This window comes from Zingiber officinale, chromosome 8B (genome assembly GCF_018446385.1).
Source record: "Zingiber officinale cultivar Zhangliang chromosome 8B, Zo_v1.1, whole genome shotgun sequence".
NCBI classification, from domain to species: domain Eukaryota; kingdom Viridiplantae; phylum Streptophyta; class Magnoliopsida; order Zingiberales; family Zingiberaceae; genus Zingiber; species Zingiber officinale.
Genome location: NC_056001.1, coordinates 32,433,989 through 32,445,631, shown reverse-complemented (window position 1 = coordinate 32,445,631; position 11,643 = coordinate 32,433,989). Strand labels below are relative to the sequence as shown.

At 34.1% G+C, this 11,643-nt stretch overlaps 1 protein-coding gene across 1 annotated transcript; it reads left to right on the top strand.

The window, feature by feature from the left end:
• Positions 1–202: 202 nt before the first annotated feature.
• On the top strand, positions 203–8,155 carry LOC122016149 (protein RETICULATA-RELATED 1, chloroplastic-like). Its single transcript, XM_042573369.1, has 8 exons — positions 203–617; positions 1,444–1,611; positions 1,719–1,811; positions 1,926–2,041; positions 4,093–4,191; positions 4,275–4,580; positions 4,674–4,838; positions 7,258–8,155. Exons 1-8 carry the CDS (start codon positions 210–212, stop codon positions 7,532–7,534), a joined length of 1,632 nt encoding a protein of 543 aa, XP_042429303.1. The 5' UTR covers positions 203–209; the 3' UTR covers positions 7,535–8,155.
• Positions 8,156–11,643: the final 3,488 nt, after the last annotated feature.

Genomic DNA, 11,643 nt, shown 5'->3' with positions numbered 1-11,643 from the left:
AATAACAAAAACTATGGAAAGTTTTCTGCATAATAAAATTGTCTCATTTTAATTTTTTCTTAATTATTTATTAATGTCGAGGTCGGTTCGACGGTCGATGTGGGTCTCAACTGGTGCCCAAAGTCGTACGCTAAGTCGGGACTCGGAAGAGTTGTATAAAGAGGGTGCCGTTGAAACGAGGCAGAGGCAGAGGCGACGGCGGAGAGGAGATGGCATTGCACGCCGCGACCGCCCCGCCGCCGCAACCCATGGCCCTCCACCGTCCCAGAACGACCTCTCCGGCCACCTCGCTCTCTCCCTACCCATGCATTCCTCTTCTCAGAATCCGTCCGTTCTTACTCTCCCCCGCCAAACTCCGCCTTAGGATGCCCTGCTCCGTGCCTAGAATCACCGCCTCGGCCACCGCGGCGCCTGTTGGTCCTGACTTCATGGATGCGCTCGAGCGGTGTTTCTCTCTTCCGTCGGTGGCCGAGGCTTCCTTCTGCTCCTCGCCGGCCGCTACTCCCGCAGCCTCGATGCCGATGATGAAAGGGGGGAAATATGGGGCCATCGGTGCGGTGACCTTGGAGAAGTCCAGGCTTGATCTTTCTAAGAAGTCTATGAGATCCAACCCCGAGGTATGGAGATAACGAATAGGAATCAGAATTTCATTTCTCAAAATACTTTATTAGCTAGTCATTATACGCTTCTAGTATGCAAGTTACTGAGTAAGAATTGGACATGCAAGTAATGTAGTAAAGAAAATTGATGGAATCTAGAAATTCAGCCACTTTCAGTGGGATTTGAAAGCCCATTTTAACTGTCAGAGCTCTTCTTTGTACTTCTCAACCAAATGAATTCACTAAAGAATGGGATTGGAATTTCCAATCCATGCGGAGCGATTACTTAGTTTCTGCACGTTAGGGGAAGTGAATCAGCGAAATTCATAAATAAACAATATACTTAAATATAACAAAATATGGATTTTTCAAAATCATTATATGCATATATATTGGCTCTGTGAATTATAGTGATTAAAAGATAATAAATTTGAATTTTTTTACTCTTCCTTTAATATGAACTCACATTTTGAATTTATAGATATTTTTTACTTTAAAGTAGTATTATTGCACTCACTTAGAATAAATTTTGGCTTCAGTATTGCTTTGACATTGCCAACACTGTGAGTTTGTGTCTATGTAAGTTAATATGGGTCCGATGACATGTGATCTTCTAACAACTTTGGTAATAATGGACATGATCAGGATGGAGTATCAAATAGTGGTCAAATTTGAATAATCTTCAAGGTTTAGGTAAATAATTAGGATAAAAAAGACTGAGCCAATTTATGTCCGAGACTTTCTATCTTGTACCAATCATTTCTTGGTCATAGTTAATATTGTCAATGAAGGCCTTGCTTGACATGCTTGGAAAATTTTAATTTGCATCTTTTATATGATCCAGACGGCAATTGGTGGCGGAGGTGGAGATATTGGAAAGAAAATTTTTCATGGTGGGGGTGGAGGAGATGATGGTGGTGATGATGATGATGATGATTACTTTGATGACTTCGATGAAGGAGATGAAGGAGATGATGGTGGATTATTTAGAAGGCGCATAGTGTTTCAAGAGGTTTGCAAATTCCTTTTTTCATATGATAGCATGACCAGATTTTTGTCAGCCATGTTTGTTGGAGTTTAGCTAATGGTAAATTTTAACTACCTAGTGTGCATTGCCAGCTTTTTGACAGGAAATTTGTAGACTCTGTGCTTCAGGAGTGGTATAAAAGCATGATAGACTTGCCTGCTGGCCTTCGACAAGCTTATGAATTGGTATATTTCCTATATTCATTCATCAGTTGATAAAATAGTGTATGAATTAGTGTATTTCGTCCTTTCAACAGTCAAGGAAACTTCTAACCTGTCATAATGGTTTAAATATTGCAGGGATTAGTGAGTTCTGCTCAAATGGTCCAATTCTTGGCATTTAATGCAAGGCCAACAGTTACAAGAGCTGTCTCTCGAAGCACTCCTGAATGGTTATCCAGAGCATTCATTGGAAGGTAATGGTTGTCTAATACTAAGATTTATATGTTCCCATACGGATAGTTTTTATTGTTTAAATTTAATGCTCTATGTTTTGGTGAGATGAAAATAAATGAAATTCTATGCTATACTTGATTATTATGAAAGAGGGTAACCAATTTCATGGATGTATTGACCTCAATTATTATTACATGCTTTATCTCATTTGTTTACTCTATCAAAAGATACCCTTGATTGATGTTGAAGAAGTCAAGATGTGGTTACTCTATTCAACTTAGACAAAGAATCATATTTACTGTATGTGAATAAGAGAGTTACACCAAAAGACCATAGGCCTATTGTTTGTTTTCATAGTCGGTATACAATAGTGTGTGGCTAAGCCTAGGGTTGTAATTGAACCAAGCCAAGCTGAACAGTAAAATGCTCGACCTCGGCTCGGTTCGTTTTCCCCTAAACTCGAGTTCGGCTTAAGTTCGATTCGAGCTTTAATTCTTAAGCTCGAACTAGGTTCATAATAAAATTAAATAGCTCATGAACAACTCGAGCTCAATTCGAAAATAGCTCGTTTAAAAGTTGAACGAGCTTAGTTCGAGCTAGTTTAAGATATTTAATTATAATAATTATTAAGATATTATTATATTTAAAATTCATGTGATATATATACTCGAACGTACTTTTTTTCGAACTGAGACCCAAATAGCTCGTGAGCGGACTTAGGCTAAGCCTTTTTGTTTCCACTGGAAGAAATTCATATGCAAACAAATTAACAAAGAAGTATCTTTGGAGGATGCTATACAAACATTTTAATTGAGCAAAATTCATCCAAGCCAAAGTTTCCTTATATAAATTTCTGACATTATGTGCTCACTTTTAATTTTAAGGAAACTGTATATTGAAGAAACCATGTTGATCTTTTAGACTTAAGAGAAAATGTATTAACACTATTGTAAATATGGAAGATGCACTTTATAGTTTATAAACAGTCCTCTCTTTTCTTATTTATAACCCTTTTTGGAAACTTAATTTGCTAATATAACTACTTCTAGATTTAAAAAAAAAAATAAGAAAAAGTAAATGGATTTGATGATTGTGATTATTTTATTACTACATTGTACTATGCTGACAAAGAAATGAACTAACCAACAACACCAAGAGGTCCAAGATAGAGTTATGATGTTGATTATATATGTTATGTCGTTTATGATAGAGTTATGATAGTGCATATTCATAATTAGATCAGCCATATAAGAGTAAGTCAATCTGATAGTATTTTCTTGAGCAATTTACCATTGGGCACTCCTCTTATAGTGGAACTTCCAACTGGTGTCCCTCTAAAAGATTTAACCAAAAAACGCTCTTCTTGACTACATCTCTAGTCGTGCCCCTATTTTGAATTAGGAAACTCATTTTAATCATTTTAATGTTTTGTTCAAGCCCCGAGCTAATTGAAAAATAGCTTGTGCCCTCATTTTTGCATAAAATTGGATATGTTTGCAAATCAACTTGTGGTCCCCAAATCACAAAGTTTCATCTCTCTTAGTAAAGAGGTACCAAATTATTGCTTCAGACATGGAGAATCCTAAAATATCTATTTTTATAGCAAAATGAGTGTGTAAAATGAGTTCAGGCTAATTTGTAAATCAACTTTCGGAATGAATAAAGCATTAATGGCAATTAAAAAAGGGTTTTCTGATTCAAATTAGAGCAGTTTTGGCTAAGTCTGAATAGAGGAGGCCTATTGGTACTTCCATTGTAAGAGGGGCTTCCAATGGTAAATTGTCCCTTTTTCTCAATTTAAGGAGCTTTCTGGTAGAAGCATAGAAACTTCACAATCTTTTCATGATAAAGAGTAGATCCCTTAACTCGTACAAAATTCATCAGAAGCCTCCTGGTTCCTTTTCAATCCGGAGGGAGGGGGCTACCATAGGAACCACTTTTAGAATGAAAAGTATCTTTTAGAATTTTTTTAAGATACATGGATTTGATATTGGTGGTTCCTGAACCTTTGTTATTCTCCTATATTCCTTCTAATTATTTTCCATGTTTCAACTTCTACTTTGATATGCAGGATGATTGCAGATCCATCATTTTTATATAAACTAATTCTAGAAGAGAGTGTGACTTGTGCCTATTCTGCTTGGTGGGAATTCAAGAATCGAAAAGAGAGGTACTGTTTGTCTGATATTAAATGGGGAATTGTTTTTTTTTTCAAATATTATGTTCATCTTTAAGTCTTATGTTCTTTGACAGGATTAAACAAGAATGGCATTTGGCACTCCTAAATATTCTAACCGTCATGACTTGTAATGGAATTATCGTTTGGTCTCTTGCACCATGTCGCTCATATGGGAATACATTCCGGACTGACTTACAAAACAGTATTCAGAAACTTCCTAACAACATATTTGAGAAGGACTATCTCATGAGGGAATTTGACTTACAGAAAAGAGTTTATTCTTTCTTCTACAAAGCTGCTGAGTTTTCTCTACTTGGATCTACTGCACGAACTGTTCAAAGTGGTCTATCAAACTTTTTTTCTTCCAAGAAGGATGAGAGGTATGTATAAATGGATTAGTGTCCTTTGTATAGTACTCATCCATCTGCTGTCAAAATCCGACCTTGACATTTGCTTGAACTTACATTTGGCAGGTTGTCAGTGACCGTCCCTTCTGTAAGCACCAACGCTCTTGGATATGGCGCCTATTTAGGGTTTTATGCAAATCTGCGTTATCAGATTTTGAATGGAGTTGATAGAGCTATGATCAATCACTTTGATGTTCTAAAGGTTGCTTTCTGTTTTAGCACAGCATTGAGGTACATCCCCTATTGCTCTTTTATTGCTAATTCCTGCATAACCAACCGGCTGGTGATATTTTAGCAAGTTCAATGCTGGCCTGATTCAGTAATTTATAATGTCATTTATCATACGATAAAGGCAGAATTACAATAGGAGAATTGCAGAAATATAGTTCACCTGGCAACTAATAAGGACCTGTAATGGAGAAATTTCACATAGACAAAAAGTATGGTATTAATCATAAACGTGAGTAGGCAAAAAAAGACGGAGGAAAGATGATAAATACTTATGCCCACAATAATAACGCAGATAACAATGCTTACAGATATCATCATATGTCATGTTTTACTATGGAGCAACTAAGATCTGAAAGTCAGTACCAAACAACTTTAAAACAATTTGAAGCAAGTCAATAGAAGTGGATGAAGACATTAACTAAGTGTAACTTAAAACGATTTAAAATATAAACAAATAGCTCGATTACATAGGAGCAATTGAACATGTATTCTAAAGGATTACATAGGAGCAATTGAACATGTGTTCTAAAGAACACATGTCGAATGTCTTGGCAGTAGCAAAAAGTAACTGCATATCCAACATATCATGGTTGAAGAGTAGAATATTCAAATACATCAAGAATATAGCAAAGGAAGATAAATGAATAATTCAACATATCAAATACATATTAAACTGAAGGCACCTGTAGATATCACACATGTTTCCATGTATAGAAACTCCTAAGTTACCTATAAACAAGCATGTATAAAATGTCAGTATCAAGCGAGCATGGGCTTTAAATTTTTTGTGGAACAATCATATAAACTTTTAAGTGGAATTTCTTCTGAATGGCTCCTACTAACCGGTCTTAGTTGTCCCTAGATAACTTGTATAGTTGCATTTTTTTTTATAGTGAGTTCTACTGGAAAAGAAGCAAGGGGGCGTTTGGTTCTCTCCTAGGAATCGGAATGGGAATGGGTATCATAATATTATGGAATGAGAATGTGTATGAGTTTGGGTATCATTCTTAAAAATGATGTTTTGTTAGTTAAATATTTTCAATCGGAATGAACTTAAATTTCCTTTTTTACCCTTACAGGAAAATAAGAGAAAAAAATAGATGGGAGAGAAAGTTGAATGTGAGAGAAACATATAATGAGAGAAAATGATGAGAGAGAAAGTGTGATCAGAGAGAAAATGTGTTGGGAAAAATGAAGAGAGAAAATATTACGAGAGAAAATGAAAGAGTGAGGAGAGAGAAAGTACGATGAGAGAGAAAGTGGGATGAGAGAGAAAGAGTGATTGGAAAAAATGAAGAGAGAGAAAGTATTACGAGAGAAAATGAAAGAGTGAGTAGAGAGAAAGTACGATGAGAGAGAAAGTGGGATGAGAGAGAAAGAGTGATGGGAAAAAATGAAGAGAGAGAAAGTATGATGAGAGAAAATGATAGACTGAGGAGAGAGAAAGTATGATGAAAGAGAAAGAGTAATGAAAAAATGAAGAGAGAGAAAGTATTATGAGAGGAAATGAAAAGTGAGGAGAGAGAAAGTATGATGAGAGAGAAAGTAGGTTGAGAGAGAAAGTAGGTTGAGAGAGAAAGAGTGATGGGAAAAAATGAACAGAGAGAAAGTGTGATGAGACAAAATGAGAGACTGAGGAGAGAGAAAGTGTGATTAGAGAAAATAAAGAGAGAGAGTGTGATGAGAGAGAATGAAGAGAGAGAAACTGTGATGAAAGAAAATGAGGAGAGAGTATGCTAAGAGAGATTGAGGAGAGAGAGAGTACGATGAGAGAAAAAGTATGATGAAAAAAATAAGGAGAAAGAGTGTAATGGGAGAGAAAGTGTGATGGAAGAGAATGAAGAGAGAGAAAATGAGGATAGAGTGTATGATGGGAGAGAATATAGAGAGAAAATGATAGAGAATGTGTGATGAGAGAGAATGAGGAGAGAGAAAGTATGTTGAGAGAGAAAGTATGATGATAAAATAAGGAGAGAGAAAATATTATGAGAGAGAACAAGGAAATAGAGTGTGAAATTTAAAAAAATTGAACAAATATACTAAGGGTATTTTTGTCTAAAACTTAATTCGCATTCCTATTCCATCAAAACCCAAGGGAGGGGGTGAGTTTCATCCATACCCAAGTTTTTGGGTTTCATTCCAAAATCTTGATTCCATTCCCATCAACCAAACACAAGGTTTGGGAATGAATCCATTCCCTCATTTCCAAACCCATAAATCAAACGTCACCTAAAGAGTTCTTAAACTTGACACCAACATGTATTAGCGTTTAGGTCTGTTGTCGTGCGGTTCATTTTGGTGACTCTATGTAGGTTGTTTTGCAGTTGTTTTAACTTCATTTAATTTTCCTGATGTCTCATCTCTCGCCTCACAGTTTGATCAAGCACTCCATGCCCTGATTTTATCATTTATTTTGCAGAATTTTGAATGCTCATCTTGGGGAGGCATCCAGGCGAGCTTGGCTAGGGGTGGAAGCAGATACTCTATCTCAGTCAGATAATTTACCGAAACCGTACAACAAACCATCAAATGCTATAGAAGCTCCATCATCAAAGTGGCATATCTCGAATCACACTGTCATGATGGGTCTCTGGTTACCGGGTCTCAAGCAGGGAAGAGATGAACCAGACTCCATACCCTCGAAACCACACCGAAAGCGAACCATCAGAAGAAAAGCAAATGCTTCCTCCTCCTAGTCAGTCTCCATTCATCCATCAAAGTTACTACAATTCTTTTAGACTGTAAACCACGCATCAGCTTGTGCCTCACATTGCTATAATCTGAATGAAGCGAGTGGGCAGTGATCATCATGTGGAATACTGAATCCCGAATACCCAAAGAGTATGGATGATGAACTCTGACAATTTTGGCTAAGTTAGTTTTGAGGATCGCCAGTTTGCCATCTCATTCTTTCAATTGCTTTGTAATAAAGAGGAACTGGCTTCGATTACATCAACATTCTCATTTTTTGGCTTCAGAACAATAAATCTACCCACCTGAAGCAGGTGGGAGAAGATGCTGTAGGCCATAAATCTAATGTGCCGATGAAGGAGTGGTGGCCACGGATGGAGGAGGGGAGACTAGCAAGGATGAAGTGTGCAATGGCCATTGCTCCGGTGTTGACCGAGGAGGAAGGAGAACATTGGAGGTATTTAGACAAAAAATCACTTTGTTTTGACTTTGTCATATTAAAATATGTTTTCAAAATGCTTCTAAAATTTTATTAATATTAAAATATCTTTTAAAATTTCCCTGGTATTATAATATTTGTATTATGAGATTGAAATGCTCATTATGTGTGTAGTAATATTTTTTTTTTAAAAAATGTTGAATGTTGCCCTAGGAAAAAGATGGGCACTTGTGTCCTTGGGGTAATGATTTTATTAACTAAATGTCATCGCTACATTAACATTGGCCCACCCATGTTATCTTTGCATCAGTACAGCTAAGAAGAATCAATTTATAATTCAATTGCAACAAAATTGCACTGATTGCAATGATTTAACATGCCCCAACAAGATCTTGTAGAGATTTTGCATCAACAAGATCTTGTAAAAGACGTGTAGATAGAACTCCATTGCATCTCTGATTGATCCTCCAAGTTTTAGAGGTCGGAAATGGTTGGCCCTCATTAGTTCATTTAGGCTTGATTGTAACAAGCGACTTTCCTAACATATCGACTTGATTGCAGGTAGGGTTATAAATCAACTGAGTTTATGAGCAAATTTGATGTTTGACAATTGGTAAGTATTTATTTATGTTTGTTTAAATATGTAACAGGTTAATTAAATGAATAAGTTTAAATAATTTATTAAATTAAATAAATAAGTTCGTATATATATTCATTAATAAAATTGAAAATAAGCTTATAATCAAATAAATTTATAATATCATATTAATCAATTAAATAAGTTTTAAAATATAAAAAGTTTTAAACAAATTCAAATTCGAAGCTTATTAACATTTAAACTAATGGAGCTCAAGGCAACTTGCATCAAAAGTCAGACAATTTTTTCAATGACTTTGTTCATTTTAAACTTTATTGATACTTTATCAAACAATTTTAAACGAGCTCATTTACGATACTTATAGGTAGCCTCCTTTAGCTGTCACTTTGGTCTTTGAACTCCAAATCAGTGCATCCATTTTCAAACTCTCGTTAAAGCAAGACAAATTTTAATAATAAAAAAAATAAGAAAAGAGATAATAATAATAATAATAATAATAGTTAAAAGATGAGTATGATGATAATTATTACATTCCAATAAAATAAATAAGATTCAATTGAATTCTGCATATTTACTAAATAAATTTAAAATAAGTATTCTTTCCAATATAATCTTAAACACTAAATTCCAAGTCACGAATAGATAAGAATTAACAGATAATATATATAAAAACAAAATAATAATATTTCTTTTAGAAGTGAGTAATTAATAACATCATTAAACATTTAATAAATATAATATGTTTTTATTATTATGAATGATTGTCATTTAGAATATTTTTTTTAAAAAAATCACTGGTAAAAATAATTGAATTCATTTGAATGAACTTTAATTTAGTATAATATTGTGTTTAAATTATATATATTTATTTGTAAACATTTGCCAAATTAATGTATCAATCATTATTTTTATATTTATTCAAATATGATTTGTATTTCATATTTATAAAGTATTTTACAAGTTTATAAACATATTTAAATCAATGATTAATTAATTTAAAATATGCAAATTAAGGTTTAGTTCATCTTATTCTAACTCACTCTGTATGTTGGCTTGTTTTCAAGTTTTAAAATGTTCATGTGTTATACAAAATTTTGTTAATAAAATGAGGTGTAGGTTTATTTTATCTAATCAAGGAGCCTTCCGACTTGAATGATCTACAAATGATAATATACTACCAATTAGTGAAATGATTCACTAATAGTAAGTACGTCAACACTTGATGGAAGGTCCTAAGTTATGAAGTTTAGAGATGTTAGGCTTCTGAAGTCGAATCTTGCCCATGTTGAACAACAAGGAATATTATTCAGTTGTTTCTCCTCCTCACGTCCATTGATGTTGTATTGTTAGCTTGATGGTTTACTTGTGTCAATGTCCGTTACGTGAGCCGTATCGCGCGGTATATATCAGTAATGGCTTCGAACTTATCTAAACCCCCCTTTTTTTTTTTTTAATTATGTATGAGTATGCAAAGATAATATGTATGAGGGAAGAGCTTACTAATATTTTGGAATAGGAGGAACATTTTGCTTGGAAGGTTCTATGGGGTATATAAAAGAAGTTCCATCAATTGAATTCTTAGTAGTGTTGTTTAGGGGTGTAATCGAGCCGAGCCGATCCGAACTCTTAAATGTTTGAACTTGACTCGTTTATAATCGAGCCGAGTTCGAACTTTATTTAACGAATATATTCATGGCTCACGAGCATATTCGAGTTTTTATCGAGCTTAATAAATATAAATAATCATTAAAAATTAAATTATAAATTTAGAGAAAATTATAATAATATTATTAAAATTTATAATTTTATTCTAATAAATAAATTTAATAAATTTATATATATTTTTCATAAGTAGAGTGTGAAATCTATAAATTTAATATCAAAACTATAATTTTTTTTTTTATGTAAAAGTTGCTTAATAAGCTTAACGGACGTGTTCACGAGCTAACGAGCCGAATATTGTGAAGCTTGAGCTTGGTTTGTTTATCTTAACGAGCCTCATTAAACGAGCTCAAACGAGCTTTTATCGAATCGAGGTTCGAATAGCTCGCGAGCGGCTTGGTTCATTTACATCCCTAGTCAGGGGCGTAGCTATATAAGGCTTAGGGGGTGCGATCGCACCCCCTGAAATTCAAGGAAAATATTAATACGGTGGGAAAAAAATAAAAAAAAATGTATAGTCGTAAATTTTGAAATTTTCTCGTCTTTTTAGTAAAAAATTTCAATTAAAATCCTTTCAACTTAACCCATTTTCCTCTTTTCTCAAATCAAATTTTTTTTTTATCCATTTTTCTTCTTCGTCCTCTAATCCCGAACTTTTATTTTTCTGTTTTCATTTTTTTTCTTCCTATAATTTTTTTCATATTCTTTTTTCTAATTTTAATTTTACCCACAAAATCTTTTGCGACATGTCACTACCGTTATAGCCTAAGTCACTATCGTCGGACACCGATTGCTACCATCGTCACTGTCATTTGTTGCATGGTCGTTGTCTTCACTTGGCTAACATCATCGCTTTGCTCATGCCCCATAAAAAACACCTTTTAATTGAGATGAAATTTATTTAATTGATTCTTTCACTTAGTCGACACTATTGTTTGCTGCTAGTATCACCGTCATCGTTCACCGACTCTGTCGCTTTGCCCCTCCTGAGTGAAAATCCTAACTACGTCACTGTCCCTAGTGTCGCTGGGAAAATTCACCGGCGCTTGTTCCCCATACGTAGCATGGAGGGTAATAAATATTTGCTCTTTTAATGATCTTTTCTATAGAAGATTAGGATTGTATATCCGGCAATTAATCAGATAAGCTTTTAGTAGTACGATGGTTTACCGTTAAAAGTAGCAATATTAAACACAAAATTCAAAATTAACTTATGTTCGTTCCATTGAATAAATAACTTTGAATAACTTATTAAACTAAATAAATAAGTTTGACATGGGATTAACTCGCTAATTTTTATGACGAAAGACTTATGAACAATATTTATAAATTACAATAATCATGAAAACTTATGAACCATGTTTATCAACGTATATCTTATTAAACTTGTAAATAAACATGATTGTAATATTGTA